A 21169-nucleotide genomic window follows, 5' to 3' on the forward strand; every position below is an offset into this window, starting at 1 on the left:
ATTCCAACCAGTACATCTTAGAGTTTATCAGTCTCTGGCATGTCCTCCAAAAATTCCAAACTGGTTTTGTCCATCTGGAATCTCTTGAACATGGCACGCTTCTATCGGAAACACTCAAAAACTAGATATCAAAGGAATGCTTCCTTCGGCTTGATCCCTTGCAACAGGACATTACAATTTTCCCTTAAATGTTCTGATCCTTTTAAAAGTATTATCATAGTCATTAGAAGAGAAAAAAGTGGGCGGTGAAAAATTTGATGGAGCTGCGTTTGGACACGCCGTGAGCGCCCTAAATCGAACAGCGTACAGGTGCTCTCCTTCAAATCCCGACCGTGTAATTATAAAATCGGGATGGCTCTTTGTCCAGCCGAATGGGTTAGGAAATTATTTCTTATGATTTTCTTTTTATATTTCATGGGTGTTAGAATCCCATAATTTGAACCTGATCATGGGAGGGCTTGCTACGATCATTTTGTTTATAGTTATTCGTCTTACACGAGACACGCTCCAGGTTTTTATCACGATCAGCTCACATTTGCCGTTTGATTCATTAATCTTCAAGAACAAAAAAGTTACTGTCACGAACATGGCCGAAGCACCGAGATTAAGAATTGTACGAATAAAAGCGAACGCGATACGTCAAGGCATTCCATCTTCTCAACAGACCCTCATTGAATAAAGCGCGAAGATCCCATCAAAGGACTGTAATTAATTATCTGCAGCCGTTCTCTTACGCGTAACTACCACGACCGCGACCGGATTAATGTGTTCCGTCCCGACAACCCTTGTTTACCTTCAACCCGTCACACTGTCTTGTTTCAAACACAACCAACATGCTTTTACACTTAAAAGTCTTTATTCCGACCCAAAAATACGTCTGACCGACCAGGATCTGTGCTTTGACGACCGCAAACACAAACTTGTCCAAACAGCTATTTAAATCCTGTCCCAAAAAGTAAACAACGTCCAGGAACGTAGTACAGGCTCTTTTTTGGGTGTCCATCCGTATCTTGATTGATGGCGCGGACTCATCTCGGGGGCCAGGCTTTAATGGAGTTCTGACATTGATTTAATAAAAACCCTTCATTACGCCATCAGAGACGGGGGTCAGGCCGGAGCCGCTCAGCCAGCACGCGATGTACATACTCGTACGTTAATTATTTGAAACTGAGATCACGTTTGTGGTTTGTACTTAGCAATTAATGTACGCTCGAAATTGGCTTTCTCTCGTAATCACATAGTTTGCTTTTGTAATTGATTAATTGGTTTTAGAGTTGAATGGCCGTTTTGGAAAGATGGTAACTGTTTATTATTAGTTTAACAATTAAGAACAGCGGCCGGCCTCAGATTGTTACGACCCGAAACGATCCCGAATGCCTTTCTTGACATTTGCTGTGTATTGCTATGTTAAATACTTTGAACCCGGATATTTCTTCACCCGACAACGATACCCTCGCTAAGATACTAATAGTCGATGTCTCGATGTTGTCGCAAACAAGGTTGGAATACAGAAATTCTTTCGTTATCTTTTTTAATTATCGCGAATGTATCACCACATATAACGTTCCCGTAACGAGATCGCTTTGTTCTTATTAACGGCACAATTAGCTTATCTTCGCGAACACTTAAAGTACCAGTTGCACTGTCGTTTGATAGACTTGTCTCCCGATAACACTTAATAAGTCTGATGCAGGACATCGGCACGAGTCGAGATGAATTCGCAGCATGTATGGCAAAAACAGGATTGTCTGAATTCTGCTCATTTATAAGGACCACCTTGAGGTACAATAAAAACACGTCGCCCCTAAGGTCAATGCACAATTAGATGCCTGCGGACCTGATGAGAGCAATCAGTCACAACGTCAAGTGAAATATTTGGCAGTGGTGGACGTTGAAATATATGGATGGTAATGAGAACATGTTCGTTGATCAATAGCTGCAAAAAACTTATGCCAAGACCCCCGATGTGAACGTATGGGCTTTGGCTGATGAGTAAATACAAGAATTTGAATGATACAACGAATAATTATGCTGTCATAATCTTGTTTTTACTGAACATTCAATATTTCAAGATCTATAAAACTCGCAACGTTTAGCAACAATGTAGCTAGTAGCCGTCTGGTATCATTTAGTAATTCTGCAAGCGAAACCGCAGCAAAAACAGGACACGTGCGCAAGCGCAGCGATGCGCCCATAAAACCTTTTTTCTCCCCTCCAGCAGATGGATAAAAAAATCGGTAGGGTCGTTAATAACATCCTTTTTCTTGTTTCGGCTACCGAAATAATGGGTTCCTTCGCACTTCCAATTGGACCCCAATTTGAATTCGTCTTTCGACGAGTTTTCGCGCTTCGCTTTTGTTTTTTCATTCATTCTTGGAAACCTGCGGTTAATTAGACAGTTCAGTTATGGAAATATTTGTGTTGTAGACTGCTGAGATCAAATAACCTCGGTATGTAAGCCCTTTGATGTGTGGCGTGTCGTATTTGCGCAGACGCAGGGTGTCGCTAGAAAAGCAAATTGATTTTAGCCGACATTACGTTAGAGATGGCTTTTGAAGTGATGTGTCGTGTGATTTTCCGCCCACTGTGATACACAAAAGATTTTACGACGTGAATTCGTCTTTGTTATTCCATTTTTTAATTACTGGAACTAACTTCAAACATGTAGAATTAGAGGTATTTAAGCCGTAAAATGAACACAAAATATACATTGAAAAGTAGCTCTATTTGAGATACGCCCACAAAGATTTGACTTTTATTTTTTTAACAAACACCAAAAAATCTTCTCATGTATGTAGCATAGTTAGCTGGTAAGTACCATAAAAGTTATAAAATATAATCCCATAGGCTTTCTGAGGAGAAACCAGATCAAATCTAAAATTTCCCACTCCCATCCGAGTAAATCAAATCGATTGGTACAATAGTCGATTAGTACGCCTCACTAATGTTGTTAATCGATATATCGAATAGAGACGACTGTTTTAATGTCATTAGAAATGTTAATGTGTTCAAATTGGTTTCAATTACACGTAGCATGCAGTCATTGGGCAACTGTAACCGGTAACTGATAGTTACACATATTTGAAAATAGTAAATTAGTTAGGTAATAGTTAAATGGACAAGCTGTTTATTGGTTATTTATGGCAACATTATTCGTGGGCGTTTACATCATGATACACAAAACATATCTTTAGAAATCAATAATTCTATGGTAATGTAATAAAGAGGAAACATCAAAGATCGCCGGAAAACGAATAGTGTCAAATAATATACCTTTGAAAAATAATTAGAGTTAACAAACGGTATATAGACCACACCTAACACTAATAAAAACATTAATACCCAAAATCTTCAAACAATAGTCGATTCTTTATTTAACACTCGTATCGAATCGACTATTCAATTGTTTCGCTAATTATGAGTCGACTAATTTGGCTTATTCGAGAGTTCGTTGTCGCGGGCCATCGGACGCTGTCGGGTTTTTTGCGGAGTTCATTGTGTGGTGAATTTGGCTGTCATTACCGGCCTGTAGGGTCAACTGCCTCTGTATGACAAAAGACCTCCGTGCTACAGTTGGTGACACGCGTGACCTTTTGGAATTGGAACTTCCGAAACACGTTGGATGTGATTCGGATAGTTGGATGCCAGAAAGTCTGACAACCAGTTACTAAGAGATGTCAGGTTGCCTAGGTAACTGGGTGACCTGACCATTCGCTCTTTGTAAAGCACTGTATCTCAGGTGCATTCGTCTGGACTCGACACCGATCCCAACAAAGTTGGGAAAAGGCTAGGCAAATGATGATTTTGCTAGCAACCGCATCATCCGTATTTCTTAAGCTAAAGTCTGCATAATACCTGTAGAAATGCTATAGTAAAATCCTTAGTAACAGCTGATTCACTCTCAGCCTATCAGCATTATAGCATTTAGCAATAGGCTTTATTCAGCCTATACGAACGTAAATAAAGACATGCCAACTGTCAGATTTGACACATACAACTGTAACCTTTAATCAATAGTGTTAAATGTTATTTAGAATTACGTATTACAATACTAGCCCACCTACATCTGACATTTGTTTTAGTGCCATGGCAATAATTCCCATAATTAAAGGCGGCCTTTGTACCAGAGACAATAGGAGTAAACTTTTTAATCAATCACGTGTTGCAAGGGTCGGCCATGTCTGTTAGTTTTGGCAGTTGCGCAAGCGCACGCCGATTGTGTTATGCGTGCGAGTTTTGACAAACGACCTATACAGGGTTGTCATCGAATGCGTAAAATTTGATGTGCAAGATATTTTTTTTTTTTTCATTTTTGAAAAAATATCATAAGGGGTATTGATTTTATTACGCATTAACTGTTATAAATAGTATTAAAACATATTATGTAAAGCAAATGCGAATGAATAAATAATTTAATTAATTTCAAATTCTCTCCATATGTACTAAATTCTACCCAAAACATCATAACCACGAAAGCGTAACATACAGAATTACATTACCATTTACAATGTATTAAGATGTTATAATTAGCAACTATATACTAATTAGAAAGGTACTAGATTATAATAAGCGAATCAACTTCGTGCTTTACAGGCAGTCAGAACTTGATTTAGAATCTTGATTCATTTATATCTGTTATGATATGTATGTTGTATGAATTGCAATAGTGAATGAATTGAGTGTGCGAGCTTGAATGAACGATATTTTAGCACTTGCAGTAAAACATTTACACAGTAAAATTGTTTATGCTAAACATAAACACGCGGTTATTTTTATTTTAATCAGTGTTTTTTCTTGCTTATCTATCATTCATGAATGCAAACGTTGTAGCCGTCGGGTTTAGTTATTCCAACCTTTTAGGGTTGGAATAACTCCTAAGTTACACAAATCTTACAATAAAATGTAAAATATTGTAATTTTTACGTAAACCTTACCTCATTGAGATTTCACCATACGCTTATAACTTCTTCTACTACCATAATACCACCATAAACTTACTCCTTCATATAATAAATAGTACATTTCAGCATTGCCAAGCCCTCAAACAAACTTACAAACATTTAGCACATGAAATAAGTGTTAATACTTTAATATAACAGGCTATTGAGCTATTTGCCGTAGTTCTATCAATCACTAAACACGTGCGTTCCAAGTTCCAAACATTTGCAATGACATTTGCGTTGCGTTGCGTCACTAAATGATGAAAACATGTTACTCGCTCCTTATTCGGAACGCGCCTTTGTCGTAGGGTTGGTAGTTCTGTATTTCAAAATTTTTGTATTGCCCAGGCAAATTAGACATAAAAATATAGTTCTCAATTAAGTTTTGGTAGAGACCTCAGATTCACCATTTTAAATATTTAAAGTTCATGTCGATCCAGAGTGAAGTTCGCATATATTCTGGAGCCTGACTGACTACATACTATGCTGAGAAAGGACATAGGCTACTTTTTAACCGGGTGCGGGAAGAAGCTATGTTACCCACCGCCTTCTTCCTAGATAAACGACCTATCTAACACCATATGGCCTCACTATATACAGCCTTTCTCGATAAATGGGCTATCTAATACTGAAATATTTTTTCATATCGCTCTAGTAGTTCCTGAAGCCCCTACAAACAAACTTTTCATCTTTATAATACTTATTAGAATATAATTATTAATTGACAGCCCTAGTTAAGGACCAATTCTAAACACCGAAGAACATTGTTTTCGTGCAGAGTAAATAAATAAGTACCACAATAGTTGTGAAACTGATTTTGTAAATTCACAAAGAACTGAGTTGTAGAATTAGCTATGGCGAATTTCATCTAGTTTGAATTTGTTGTAGTTTTATTTAAACTTATGTTCTTGTTAGTCTTACTGGAGTACCTAAGTACAATATTGTATTAAATTTTCTTTCCTTGACATGGTCAGAAAATACATTTTTATGAAGTGGAAAAGCTACTTAATTCGTAATAACGGCCTTTTAAGGGCTTTCTACCCGAAGAGAAAGAACGGGACCTTTTTTAGTATTCATAATTGAACTTTTTTACGACATCTAGCTAGACCAACGAAGCAGTCAACATTATCTATACTAATTTCATAAAGAGGAAACATTTTTTGTACCCTAAAAAGGCTCCGAAAATACTGAATTGATTTGAAAAATTCTTTCACTGTTGGAAAGCTGCATACACTACTCTTCCTAAGTATCATCTAGGCTATATTTTATCCCAGTAAGGGCGGTATGGAAACCGCGGGAAAACAGCAAGTGAACTATAAAAGTTAATAGTATTGTTAAGTTAAACTTGTCATGAACGAAACATACGAAATAACGTTGCCATTCTGGTCGTGGTAACTTTGAACTCATTTACCGCGACGACATTTGTATTCCTACCAAAGTGACAGTGACGATCGACGGACAGATAAACAGACATACGTGCAATAGAAACATATAGATAACATCTACATTAGTTACTAAAACAAACCATTTTAGACTTTAAAACAAGGAGCTAGGGTTCAAATTACCTCGGGCTGTCAAAAGATAAGCTTTTTAAAATATCGTGTGTGCGTTTACGGAGTGTGTCGTAATTAAAAAAAACTCGCGAGTAATTACACGAGTGTCGAAAGCCGACTTCGTGAACGATGAACTATGCCGCCTATGGTATGTCCGAATTTTTGTGAGGGCAACGACATTGCATGATGAATTATGTGTAAAGTGGCCGTTTGTTGTTATAAAGAATGTATTTAAATTATATTTTGGTGGTTTGTCGTGATTGAGAAATGGCCACCTACGACGAATTTAAACAAACTATTATTTATTGCACACTTAACAACAAATATATAAAAATAATACAGACAGTTTATGTACAATGGCGAGCTTAACCCAGAATTGGATTCTCTTACAGTTCTTCTCTATCTGTTGATTTGCGAGTATGAAAAGCTCCTCATAAATTGACAAATAATATCAATTAGGGACGGTGAACATTTTTTACGTACATAACTCATAATTTTATTATAACGTAAATAAAAACATACAAAGTAATTTTATTCGATTCTAAAATATTAAATAAAAGCTATAACGGGCTGAAACTGTTTCAATCACAGCAACAATGTCGACGCGTTTAATTTGTCCTCATAAAGAAGGTTGTTCCCAAAAAGTTCACAATATAAACTGTAATAAAACCGCCATTTTGTATCATTTACTTTTATGCCACACACGTGTGCACATTTCCTTAAAAACCCAAATCCAAAATCACTCTTAAATTTAAGGAAATAAGGATCAAAATGGGATCTTTAATGTGAATGTGCAATTATTTAAGATTCCCGAAATCGTTCAGTAACAGTTTAATATCACACATTGGAGGCAAAATGGTGACCGTGTAATTTGGATGGCCATCAAAATTCCATGTACAGGTTGATATTTTAGCTTTATTCTGTATTTCTGAAGAAAAATAAAGAAAATTGCGTAGGATACTCCAAATGGTCTATGAAAGTCATAATTGGGCTATGGCTAGTATGTAATTTTTGTTTAAAGTTTCCATAGAATTCAAGTTTCTCTATAAAGTTCAGTAATTTTACATAGAGCTTTTTCAACATAACGGCAAGAATCTTTGAAGTAATTTTTGAGATTACAACCCGAGGCTTGTCGGACTTCTAGTGATTAAAGAGCTCACTAATCTGTCAGTGCCCGCAGCTATGAACCCGCTTAGAAAAGAAACCTTTTAATTTACCCATCAAAATCATCAAAGTACTTCTAACGATACACACAGTTGGGTGGTCAGAACAAAAAACTTAGTTTTTTGACAGCTGTCATTTTTGACAGCTCGTAAAATTGTTTGAAATTAATTGCAACGTCCTGTATAGCGTGACGTCAAAATGGCGTGCTACATAGTGAGTGCTAATAGTTTATTAATTTGTTTAGACATTTGATTAATCTTTCTCTATTTTATTAGCTGCCTTGTTTCATTATGGAAATCTAGAAATAAATGACTTGTAAAGTTGTAATTGTCAACTTTTAGAACTTAACAACAATTTTGTTTGAATATAATCTACGTTTTGGACCCTCGTTCAAGCTTCCATCAGCATCATTTCTTCTTCCTCTTAAAAAGATTCAGTTTAGTCACTTTTTATGTTCTTGCTAACTGGGCCTATTTTGCTCTAACCAATTTTATGGTCTTAAATGAATAACATTTAATTCCCTGACTATTAATAGTTAACATTTCTCTTGTCTGTTAAATAGGCCCCTTAGGGCATCATTTGTTAAAGAAATAGTTTGCACGCCTATTGGCAGCCGTAGATCTCTTTATCTATCTATCAATCAAACATTTTTGGTTTATCGTTCTCTGCTATAGGCTTGGTCTATGGTATGCTGTGATTTCCAGTTCAACGTCACACAACACTTAAAAATACATATCCGATAATTCACAACATATTTTCCCCTCTAATCGTGTGGCCTGAAAACCATCATCACCTAACAAGCTTGTCAATTTTCTGAAATCCTTCTGACTTATGCTGAAGTTTCATTGTTCAGGTTACAGTTTAAAAAAATCCCATAAACCGCTATCGAATTCTCCCAACGAAAGTTTTACAAGACCACCCCATACAATGCAGCAATCTATCTAGTCACCTCGCACAAGCTTACATTCTCGATACATCGGTTGACACAAAAATCGATTAGAACAATGATCGATGCGAACAATCGAGTACATACGAAACACTAGTATCTGTGCTGAGATAAGACTTAACAATCACAACACTAATTAATTCTGATGGATGTGCCCCTCACTGTTGTTATACATGACGTCTTGCAGTGAAAAAAATCTTGATACTTTATATCGAGATTCTTTATTTTTTAGTCTTTCAGATATTGTGACTTGAAAATTAATTATTTTATCACGAAAATATACAGGCAGTTTGTTTTGGGAGAGATTTAGAACAAAATTGCAATTAAAGTTCCACATAAAGCTCTATTCTATTCTCCTTGGTCGGTAAACAGAATGATAGAATCAGAACGCACCCGATACCAATGACAAATCGAGTTACACCAACATCGATCGATACACTCTTTGTCGAATTATCGAATAATCGATACACTCTTTGTCGAATTATCGCCTGTCTACTCGTGTGAACGATTACATAATAAATAATGGTCAATTCGATTCGATTACAATCACACATTAGTACGCCCCGCTGTTTACGAACACCTGATATTTATTATAATAAAACATTGATAATCGAGGTTCATTGTTTAGAAAAAAAATGGCGAATAAAAATATTTTATTGATGGGCGGTGATTTTTGACTGGTCATAGGTCATAGCATGTCAAAACTCTGGGCGGTTTATCCTTGAAAACATAAATCTGTTATTTAAAGTACATGATTAAGTATTATGCAACGTGATCACAGGTCAAGTTTGTGGTCTGTTAAATTGTTAATATAAAGATGAAGATATTATTCTTATCTTTAGTTATTCTCAGCGTTTTATTGATATAATTTCCTTCTCTATATGGGAAGCATAAAGTTAGCGTATCAGCTGTTTATCTATTCCCTGAGGTAGTAAAAGCGTGCTAAAGAAAACAGTAATGGTTATAATGCTTATGGCGTAATAAACTGAAGATAGCGGCGGTAAGCACCGACTTGTCTCCAAATAGGCAAGTGCAGGTTTTACTGTAAAGAAATATTTTCTAACACAATTGTACGTTAAACTCCCATAAAAGGCAGGTAACTGACAATAGCTACGAAATTAATATATACAGTATCGTAAATACTGGCATAAATAATACATGAGTTAAGTAACTAAACAATTCATTGTCGCTGTAATCGATTTTGGTTTCGATTTCAACTGCGACTCGATAGCTTAATGTATCGAGTGAACCGTTACGTAAAGCGCACTTGATCAGTCTTGATCCAGTGTTTTGGCGATGAACGATCAATCGAGTCAGAAATTCGTAGTCGGTCAGTCGGCACCCCGCGACGTGCGGACGGACAGCAAAATAAATTAACACACATTCGAACAAATATTTAAACTCAAATTATATTGAGGTTTGTTTGCGAGTTCGTGTAAATAAGACTCGCGTTGCTAAATATATTTAGGCTCATTTATTTTTTAAGTAAATATGGAAAAGAACGTTTTTGAGTCTATTTATCTTGACATAATGTAAAACAGTGTGTACAGTATTTATTTCACATCATGTAAAAGTCTATTGTGAATTTCTCCAATGTTACTTTGATGGAAACAGCGGTATATCGCATGTTAACATCTCACTAAAGTTTCACTTTTACAATTATTAAGTAAGAAAAACGTTCGATTGTAATGATTGCCAGTGTGAAAAATCGTTTTACAATGGATCATTTAAAGCGATCACATCTTTAGTTTTCTTGCTATCTGTAGCTACAAGCGACCTCTTTGTAATAGCTAGATAATTATTTTAATACGCACAAGAACATAGCAGATATACTTTCACTTTGAATTTGCATTTTGCTCTTATGCTCGATGTCGGTTTTTGCAAACAAAGGCCGTATCGAGTTTCCTTTGCCTTTGTTTTTCGCGCCTAACGTTTGACAGGCTATTTGACATTTGTGTGTAATCTTTGTAACTGTACTTTTGACGAGTAACATATAACAAAAATACAGTTTATTGCGATCACAGCAAAAACATCATTAAAATTGTTTTGATGCATTTCAATTCATAAAATCGAATCCAAGTATTAATAATGTAATCAATCATCGGCATTCAAAACTTATTGGCAGCTATCTAAGCTTCTTCGTTATAAATCAATCCTTGCAGTATTTGTAACAATAAAAAACATCCTTTTAGATGCCCGCTAAGATTAAAAGTTTGTGCACAAAATACCAAATCATTCCTGTTAATTGACCGGTGTTGCCACTAAAAAATATCAAAGCAACCGGCGGAAATTGCTTAATATGAAGCCAGTAATACTGAATGCTTCATTAGAACGATTTTGATAGCGCAATCATATGTTCTGATCGCACTTCGCCGCCGAGCTGTGATCTGATTGGTCGATATCGCGTGCGTGCGTTCCAAACATTCAATTTGAACGCATTTGATAGAAAGGCATTCTTGGGGTTGGTATTGGTAAATAAATTAATGATGGCAGATCTGAATTCTTGATGGTTTATTTCTATTTGATTGCAATTGCAGGTGTAATTTTTGCGTCATTTAGTAAAGCTTTGATATGTTGTTCAAAGATCAGCATACCTACTTCTGATCTTATAATTTTTGCTCATTAAACAAGTTCGTCTCAGTTCACCATCTATAGATATATCACCTTTCGACTCTTCAATGGACGAAAATAAAGCCTTACCGAGTCAAAATGACAATCACATTCCCGCGTTTTTTTGACAGCTCTCACTCTACATTGTCTATGACCGCAACACTAAGGTCGCCGCCCTTGTCGTCAGTTCATGTTAACACCTCGAGCACACGGCAGCGGTAGATAATGGGTATCTTATCGGCGTGTATCAGCCCAGCCCAGTGCCATTAGCTGGCCGACCGACTTTCCCCGTAGGGTAGACTGCGATTGTTGACGATTGTCCTCCGAGACCAATGAGGTAGGAGTGGGTAGGGCCGCTTGTTGGTTATTTGAGGGCAGTGCTGTATGTTGTATTTTGATGTCAGACTTATTTGGTAGGTTTCTAAAACATATTCTGGTCAATTGGGCCCTTTGTTTTCTTTTTCCTGCCATGTGTGCAAAGCAGTATAAATAAATTAATAGAATCAGTAACGAAGCATCATAAAGTAAAGATGCATTGCCAGATTTGATTAATCTTATGTTCCTATGCTGTACTTAAATATAAAAATAAGTTAAAACTCAAAAAAGATTTCACACAGACCCAAATGTCTCCATAATTTTACTATTCAACCATTTAATCCCAAAAAATAAAACGTCAAAATAAACACAAAATACCTATCGGTCAACACAAACCTTTACCCGCTTTCCAATGACAGTGACCGTCGCACGCGCAGCTAAGTAGTAACTACGCGAATAATGAGCAGCTCTACCCCATAACCGATTGCAAAGAGATTGTATTTGAGGTTATGGCCCTGTTACAGGCTTCTGGAGCTTGGAGATTTGTTTTACAAGGAATTTAGAATAATTTCTCTGATAGTAGAAGGTTTGAAGTAGGCTGCTGTTAGGCGTAGTTTGTTTGGAAAATTGAAGGGGTAATCCTTATTGATATTTTATGCAATTTCTCCTGATGCTTAGCTATTAAAAATGACAAGTTTGACAATGTTTTTTCTGCCCTGGAAAGTATTGCATGCGATTTTAAAAGAAATATGCTTTGGTAATGTCAAAAAAGTTCACTTTGTATATAATATATATGCGTATTATATATATATATATATATGCTTGTAATATATATTGCATATTTTTCATGTTATGTTTATTACAATTTCTGACACTCTTACGCATTTTTCCGCATCTCTAAAATAATACTACACCATGAAACTCAAATCAACCACACAGAACATAACAACCACATTTTCTAACAAGCCCTTCGTATCCCACTTTCCAAGAAGTTTCCATTCGAAGCCAGGAACCTACGTATCGTTAGTAATGAGCGTTTCTGATTCATAACAGATAGGAGTTTGAGGTCAGTGGGACCCACGTGGCGTTGACGACTTAATAATATAAGTACTGGCGGTATTTTAAGGGGATATTGGCTGAGAAAAGCTTAGACGAAAGAAAGATAGATGATAATAATATGACAATTTGAGGGTCTTAATGGCTTGTTTCTGAAGCCAAAAATATTGGTAGAATCTCTAGGGATAATATTTGGTTGTATAGTCTATACCTAAGAGTATATGACATGCATAAGAAGGAAGCGTTAGTATGACGAGCGACAGAGAGAAAATAAAACCAAAATCATATTGCGCCGATCCCCGATAAAATTGGGAACAGGGCAGGAAGAAGAGATGTAGACATGTAGGATAGAGTATTTTTTCTGCAAAAAATAAGAGCCAAAACATGCTTATTTGAGAAACAACAACCTATCTTTACTATACATAAACTGTTAATAAAACAGGACATTACTAACTGTAACACAAACCTCAACAAAGACAACAGAAATAATTCAATCTTAACCAAACGATCTGAATAATGAATATATGATTTGTTAGATTATGCTGCCAACAGCCATAGACTTATTACTTTTAATAAGGCCCGTGGAGTAGGGCATTCATTTGTAGATCTTGACGATCTTGGGCACAACCCAGACAGTTTAACAACCAGTCTTATCAAGGGCTCTCATGTACCAGAAACGAGGATGAATAGGTCAGACAGTCACTCTGATTATAACAGTAATATGGTTCGTTGGCCAAGACTTATAGTGGCTTGGACTGTCATGGAAGACGCTGCAGAGTTTCCCGAGGAGCCTGGACAAGATATGCCTAACTGTGCTTTTAAATTAGTGTCAAATGGTCAAGAAGTTTGGCAAGAGCTATGTAGCATTTGATTAGACGAGAAGCCTAGTGTAGTGTAGTTGGGAACCGGGGCTGTGGGATTGTTTGAAAGAGTTCGGCCCTGGTACATAAAGGCCTACTACCGAACAGGACGGTTTTTAGTCAGTAAGAGTCTGACACTCTCTCACCGCTGCTAACCCACAGCGGGAGGGGTCACTTGACGATTTTTGACGTCGTTAAAAAAATGTAGTTGGGAAATGGCAGGGCAGATGAAGACTTTGTAAAGACTATGCAACAGTAGAGTTATGTATTACATTGATGCATCCTACTTGTAATGAGATTGTTGCATTTGCGTTCCCGCCTACGTTAGAGATGTAAAGTTACCATTAAGCCCACTGCTTACTTGAAACTCCGATTTGGTTTACAAATTAAGTTGTGTTTAGCTTAGAATGAACGATGTCCCTGTTGGGCCTATTCTATACTGTGTTAAGTTGGAGTCTGTTAATACTGATTTTGGTACCTCGTTCAACTCCAATTGTAAGGAACTGTATAATCTGTTTTCAATAATACGTCATGCAAGGCGTTAGCGACAGTTTATGGTTTTTAATATAAATGTTTGAGAGACAGATCTGCTTTCTGTACTTGTGTTAATGTTTAGACTATTCCTCCCTTTAAAAGTGCCCACATTATTCCTTTTGATATGAAAACTCTTCGTTGGCGGTCTTTTGAAATTATATCTATTTTCGCTATTGGTAAGACTGGTTCAGAAAAAGCAGTATTGCCAACATCAGCGGCGCAGATTGCAAAACGAGCACATATCTAATACCAATTACTTACCGTGTTCGACTTAATTGCTAACAATTAAACTGTTTGTCTGTTCGTCTTTCTCACGGCATTCGTATTGCATGCGGGAATTTGTCGTACGTTGCATCATGTTTGGCTTTTAGTTATTTTTGGGGTTAGATGAGCTGGAGGGAAAGTGAGATCTAAAGTTATGCCCTTTACGGGTAAATCTCCCTTTAAGACACCAGATTTTTTGTAATTAATTATTATTAAAACTCTAACATTCGATAAAATAGTCCTGTTAAGAGTTCATAAGGCTGATAAGTTGCAACTTTTGGGTTCTAACTTATTTCAAGCTGATCGAACTCTTATCGTTTAATTTAAAAAAATACTTTAAGTTGTCCATTAACAAAAAATAATAATCTAAATAGCAACACAGCAGGGTAAACCACCCAATTACCGCTCGGTTCACAAATCGTGCAAACTGTCACGTAGGCTGAATGGTGTGATATCTTTGCATCGTTCCCGAGGTGTGGCAGAGAACTAAGCCCTAATTATGTTGATCGCACTCCGATATAGTTTGACATTTTAGTGAACATTACTACACGAAATGAAAGGCTCAGTTCAGCGCGAACAAGATTTGTGACATTATAGTGTCATCTCGTGTTCTATTTTAAGGCGAGCAGGAATTGACTATCGATTGTCGTGTTACGTTGTTAGTGATAATATCATTGGCTGTTGCTTTCACAAAAAGGTTATGAATATTACTTCGCAACATGGTATAGATATAGATTACATATGTAGTTCTTAAAGCTAATTTAAATCGTAGAATCATAATTTAAGTGACTGTAAACGTGTAATACATATTTCGATAAGTAATATTTTATCATTCATTCAAGGCTCTAAATAGAATAAACAAAAAAAAGAAAAATTTGGGTTCTTCTAGGCAAGCTTCATCTTCGACCATATCGTCACAGTGATCAAACGCGAACATATTAACAATTGAGAAAAATGCATTAGGTACATATCCAAAAACATTATCGGGTAACCACAAAACATCATCATAATATGTCAATATCCCTTTAAAATCACTTGCGACCCCTGATACAACCCTGACCTGTAATCCCGTCACGGCTGACTGACAGCCCTACCCCATGACTCACGCAACCAGACACCGAAGCATTCGATATCTGAGTCAGGGGTACGTTGGAACAGGCATCAGTTAAGCTAATAGGTTAATTGGACTAGCATTAATTGTTCAATGTAGCTCTGATACCGTATCTTGGTTTAGTATCGAGTATCAAATGTTTTGTTGGAGATGAAATCTTGATTGTTTGTGCTATTGACGTGGTTATATGAATGTGGTTGACAGGTTCTGGTGATACTCTTTTAATTTTTGAAAATCGAATTTGGAAGTTGCCAGTGTTTAGATATTTTAAAGTTTAAAGGAGGTTTGGAATGACAGATTGGATAGTATAACTTTGCGGTTGCCGTAGAACGTGTATCGTTCGTCAAATGTCTTCCTCAATCTCATAAAAGTTTTTGTTTGTTACAGAGATGGCAGCGGAGGTGGTTCGTCCTATACGACGATGGAGAGCTGACGTATTCCTTGGACGAACACGTAAGTACCGAAGCCTCATAAATACTAACCAACCGACTATTACAGTCGAGCGATAAATATAAATAATCTTCACACCCAAGTTCAAACTAACGACCCTGACACCCAACCACAACACCATTAGGCTACAACTAAAATAACTTTCATCAATCACATAAGGCAGTACCTTGTTATCGATACCGTCGCTTTCGACTTTTTACCGAGAATCGACTAAAAAGGCAGTTGTAATCGTTTCCTCGTACTTTTATATCGAGTTACTACAAATACTCGCTTCTTGCGCAGACTAATCTATCGTTTGAACAAATTCAGAGCTGTCTAACGCCTTACAGGGCTGTATTGAAACCGAGTAGGGTAACGCGGATAATAATTGACTCGTTACTAGAAATACTGGCGACTCGTCCTCCGATAGATAAAACCCTAATTTGGTTCCGTTTCATGCGGAAAATTATGTTGGACTACTCAGTTTTATGGTTTTTGCAAACGTTTATAAACCACGATTAGAAACTTGTTAAGGAACACTCACATTTTAATCGATGTCCTGATAAAATAAGTATAAAACCAAGAAAGCGATCCGCTCCTTGCGAATCGGGGCGCTAAGATAAAATTGTAGTAATTATACATACATAAACTTTTCCAAAGCAATAAAAACAAAATAAAAATGCCAATAATTATGCCGACACACACCGAGCGTTATGCCTCGTTTTTTGTCAATAATAAATTCATCCACGTATAATATTAGCGTTTTACAAAAACAAACATCAGCAAACCGGTAACGGAGTGAAGCCGGAGCGCAAGAGACTCGGTTTCATCGGCACCTCGCTTTATCAGTATCAAATCTTTCACATTTTTCTCCGGCACTCATAAATATTCATAATAATTGGCGTCGTTGCAATTTCAAGTGAGTACATGAATTTTAATACGCGCCGTATATAGCTTACTGCGTGCTGCGGGACAGAGACAAAAAACTTGATGCGTAATGTAAAGTTAGCAGGAACAATGAACACAGGAAGACTAGGATGGCTTTCTCTGAAGCTTGAAATACAGCTTGCCTTTTAAGGTGTGAAATCCCGACTCTAAAATTCGATGGATGGTTGTTGGGTTATTCACCCTTAATTTTTGCGGTTGACAATAGTTGGGGCACTGTTGCGATGTTTATCAGGCAATCGTAGTGGAATGCGCGTTAGTGTCGGGGCTATAAACTAATCTCTATGTGGAGCAACGGAATCAGTTCGTCTGGTGGAGATATTTCAGTGCGTTCGGGGTAAAGGGGCCAGCCTGTCAATGTGACGCATAAGGGCCGGAACAGACTGGCCACTTTAGAATCGGTGTTAAGTGATTTCGCGACTTTGTAATGTTTTGTCGTACTTAATCGGTGCTACGTTTGATTGGTTTGTGTTTTAATGAGTGACTTTACATAGGTTGTCTCGGGGAAGTATCTTTAGCGGTCTTTCTCCGGTTCAGGAACTGTTAGACGTGACAAATATCACAGAAGCTACTTTTGGCTGTGTCCACGCACCGGAACCACAAAATAAATACCTACGTTTAAACACATAATATAATGAATATATTATCATCATCACCCAAATATTTTCAGCATTTTTAATAATGAAAGAATTACCTTAACTTTCAATAATCATAAAATAAACTTAAATCTTTTCTGTCCAGCTTCTAAACTATATGCAGTAGTTCGCAGCCAGCTCGTTACCATGAGCTCCGACAGATTTGCAATGCGCAAGAGTTAAAATATAAGGAAGTCGTTAGCCCATGGGGAAAGTCGGGATATTAATGCTGCTTAAGTGTTTAAAGTTACACGCGTTTGTTCACTTGTAAGAAAAGTATTGATTGGTTTGTGTTTAAGAGAGTTTTACTAAGTGGAGACGGATTGCCAAGCTTTCCTTTCTGACTTTTTGGAACCGTACAACTAATGTGACGTTTCATAGGTGCCTGCAAAGGCCTATGTGAAATAAAAAGATTTTGATTTTGATTTTTGACTAAAAGTTATGATGCCTCCTCTACAAAGTTGATACAAGTTGGTGAATAAAAGAGTGTAGAAGGAAAGGAACTCAAAGTTAAAGTTATGACAAACTTTAACTTTGAGTGCCTTTCCTTCTACACTCTATAGAGGTTCTATACACCTATTAGAGGTTCTTACGAAAAGTTAATAGCTATACATGAAATCTTCATCTTTATCAATTTATCTCACGTATTCATTACTCTGTTCATAAGAAAACTTACGCCTACTTAATAACTCACTGCTTCCTTGCCATTCTTTTCACGCATAACCAATCAAGAAACTTTAAACCGCCTATTACACGCTTTTACACACAAATATTATGGTAATTAACAATTCTATTTGTAAAGAAAACATTAAGTTGACATTACAGTTAGTTCAGTTTTCATGCAAATGGCTAAAGTCAATAAGTATAGGAAAACCCGGTTACCGTGGTCGCGGGTAATATCTTACAACTGCCTTCTAACGTTAAGGTTAACTTTACAGTCGTTTTATGGATACTCTTGGACAAGTTTTGCGACAGAAACTGAATAAATGGCTGTATAATTAAAACCTTTACGCTAGTAACATTAATTGAAATTATACTCGTAGGTACAGCTATTTATCTAATTATTTTTAAGTATTAAAATCTTAAAGAACACAACAAACTTTTTTGGCTACATGAATTTCAATCATTTACTATTCTTTAAAAAAATATCTCGAAGAACACATTCGAAATTCAAATAAGGATACAACAAAAAATAATAGACAATATTTTCAAATTTCAAATAACACTTCCAAAACAATTACCACATTAAAAAAAACAGAACATTCGAAATTTAAAAACGAGCGCGAAAAACAACCAGCCAGAGCCAACCCAACCAACATGGCCGCCAGTTTTTATTCATGCGCCTAGTTAACAAGGTGGTCAAATACCAAGGCCTTATCATCAGCAATCGTGTACCGTTGCAGCTAAACACCGTCGGACCTGTTATCTTGGCCATAAGACCCTGATAGCAGCAGGATGGACGATAAATGGCTTCTTTAACTTGATGGATATGAAATGGCGGCTCGAATTTATCATGTTTGTTTAAATAGTATGTTTAGTTTTTGGTCTTTGAGATAGATTTTTATGAGACAATCTTTGTTAGACACCATAATACACTAAGCAATTGGTGTAGTAATTGAAATTATGGCATTTGGAGACAAATGTCGTATTTATTTATGAATCCTATCAGCCACAATATTTCTGTCTACCCCCTAATAATAAACAATAAAATAGAGTAACTTTTTTTCAAGTTGCATGATTCCGGAAGTGATCCTCATACAACATATAAAATGTAAATGTCCTTTTTGCATACAACCTTAGATATTTATCTTCAATCATATCTACTGTTTGTCGCCCACAGTAACTTCGGTTCATCATCAAGATATGCAAACAAATCATATTTCTATTACATATAATAGTAACGCGGAACTGAATAGTAAGTCATGATAAAACAATAGTGGGCTGGTTAATCTTAATGTTATTTTATTGGCCCAGTTTATTCACTAGATTTTATATACAGAATGGTTCATACTTCATATTGTCATAGAAGGAACATTCAAATAATGTATCAAAAATACAGTTCAGATTTTTTTGTTTATGTCGTTCTAAAGACTTTGCATCAAAGTGAAAAAAATCTTAATTAACAACAGATTACAATCGCCAATTAAAAAACCAAATCGCGCCAATTTGATGTACCAAAAATTCAGCATATAGCTGCATTCAAATTTAACGAAATACGAAATTGTAATCGGAACATAAACGGCTGCGTTCAAATTCAAACTTTTTAATTATTACAGATTCAAAATAAAAGAAGAAATATGCAATTAAATAAGAAATAAGAATTTGAATAAACACACTGTGTTTATTGAATATGGCTTACGGCAATGAATATGTTAAATAATATTATGTTCTATTGATTGCATATAATTTATCGTTCGCGTACATTTTTGTTACGGTCGTAAACAAGATAGAATGCCAGATGATAGATGCTTTAGATAGACTTTCCTGGAATAGTTTTCAATTTATTCTACGTATCATATGAATGAAGGAGGTTGAAAGAGATTGGAAATGAAAATAAGAAATGTTCAAGTAAATGAGAAACTTTTCACATTAAAATACTTTGACTTGGATTGAAAGTACCTTAAATATTTTTTTATTTCTCTTCACGACATCGACATTCTTGTATGTATGCATCTTTCTACCAAAAACGGCTTTCACCGTTTTTTTTTTGGTTTTAACACATGCAAATAAAACAAGCAGACAGACAATTTTTTATTAAGTTTTTTTTTTTGTTAATAACTTAAGTTGGTAGATATAATGTAAATATGTAATAACTAAAATCCCGAAACAGACAGACACACGGTCAAATTTACAACACCCCTATTTGGCTCCTTGGATAAAAACCGAAATCAAAACATTTCCTTCAATAATAGTTTTCGCCACATTACGTAGTTTTTCCATCGCGAATACATCAGCAGATCGATACCGCGTCACCGAAGCCCCACAGTCTATTGGATTAGCTGAGGCCATACGACGTATCACGACCATACCGAATGCTCTGGCTATTCGCAATATTGCAATAACCCCTGGTTTTATTGATCTAAATTTACTTTGAAAATCAAGCCTTCTTGGGATGCGGTCGTTTCTGGAAGTTGCATCGTCTGCCTAGTCGTGTGTCAAATATGTTAGTCTTAAACAGTCGCGAAAGAGCAATCGCTCCTTGTAAAACACTGGTACTCAGCTGCATTCGGTTAGGCTGGAAGCCAACCCCAACATAGTTGATAAGGCAAGGCATATTTAAAGACTAAATCTTATATAAATTTTTATCCCACTCTGCAAGAAGTATAATTATGTTTTCTTTAATCAATGTACCTATTATGTTCTTGAAACTCCTTTGTCTTTATAAAAGCCTAGAACAAAGGCCTGCCTAAAGAACATTTTACGTTTCAACTTAGCATTCAACCAGTGAGTCAAATTAAATCTCTGCGTGAACAAATAAATAGAGATTTTGCATCACATCGCCTATGCTGTACGCATGTGCCAAAGAGTTAAGGCATATACACACTGAAAACACTAGGAATTACTAGTAGGAAATATGGCGACGGTTAAATTAAGTGTGTCATTCAACTATGTAGTCGACAATAGCGGTCAAATCGCATACATTTTTATAAGGTGTCAAAATACGTTTTTTCTTCTTTTGTTTTATTTTGCCAAGTCAAGTCACTGAGAGAATATGTAAGTTTTGTCCAAATAATATAAACAAATAATTAATAATGTACAGCTCACCATTAACAATAACACGCTTGTTAGATACCTAGATTATCAATT

The 21169-nt window shown here is 36.2% G+C and overlaps 1 protein-coding gene across 5 annotated transcripts in view; it reads left to right on the plus strand.

Moving 5' to 3' along the window:
- The window catches only part of LOC110369723 (protein outspread), a 252489-nt gene that overhangs the window by 175936 nt on the left and 55384 nt on the right, over positions 1-21169 (plus strand). For all 5 annotated transcript variants that reach the window (XM_064036195.1, XM_064036199.1, XM_064036196.1 and 2 more), the window contains exon 3: positions 15741-15806. In XM_064036195.1, coding sequence (XP_063892265.1) covers positions 15741-15806 — 66 coding nt within the window. The remainder of the gene's footprint in view (positions 1-15740; positions 15807-21169) is intronic.

Source organism: Helicoverpa armigera, chromosome 9 (assembly GCF_030705265.1).
Source record: "Helicoverpa armigera isolate CAAS_96S chromosome 9, ASM3070526v1, whole genome shotgun sequence".
In the NCBI taxonomy this organism is placed as follows: domain Eukaryota; kingdom Metazoa; phylum Arthropoda; class Insecta; order Lepidoptera; family Noctuidae; genus Helicoverpa; species Helicoverpa armigera.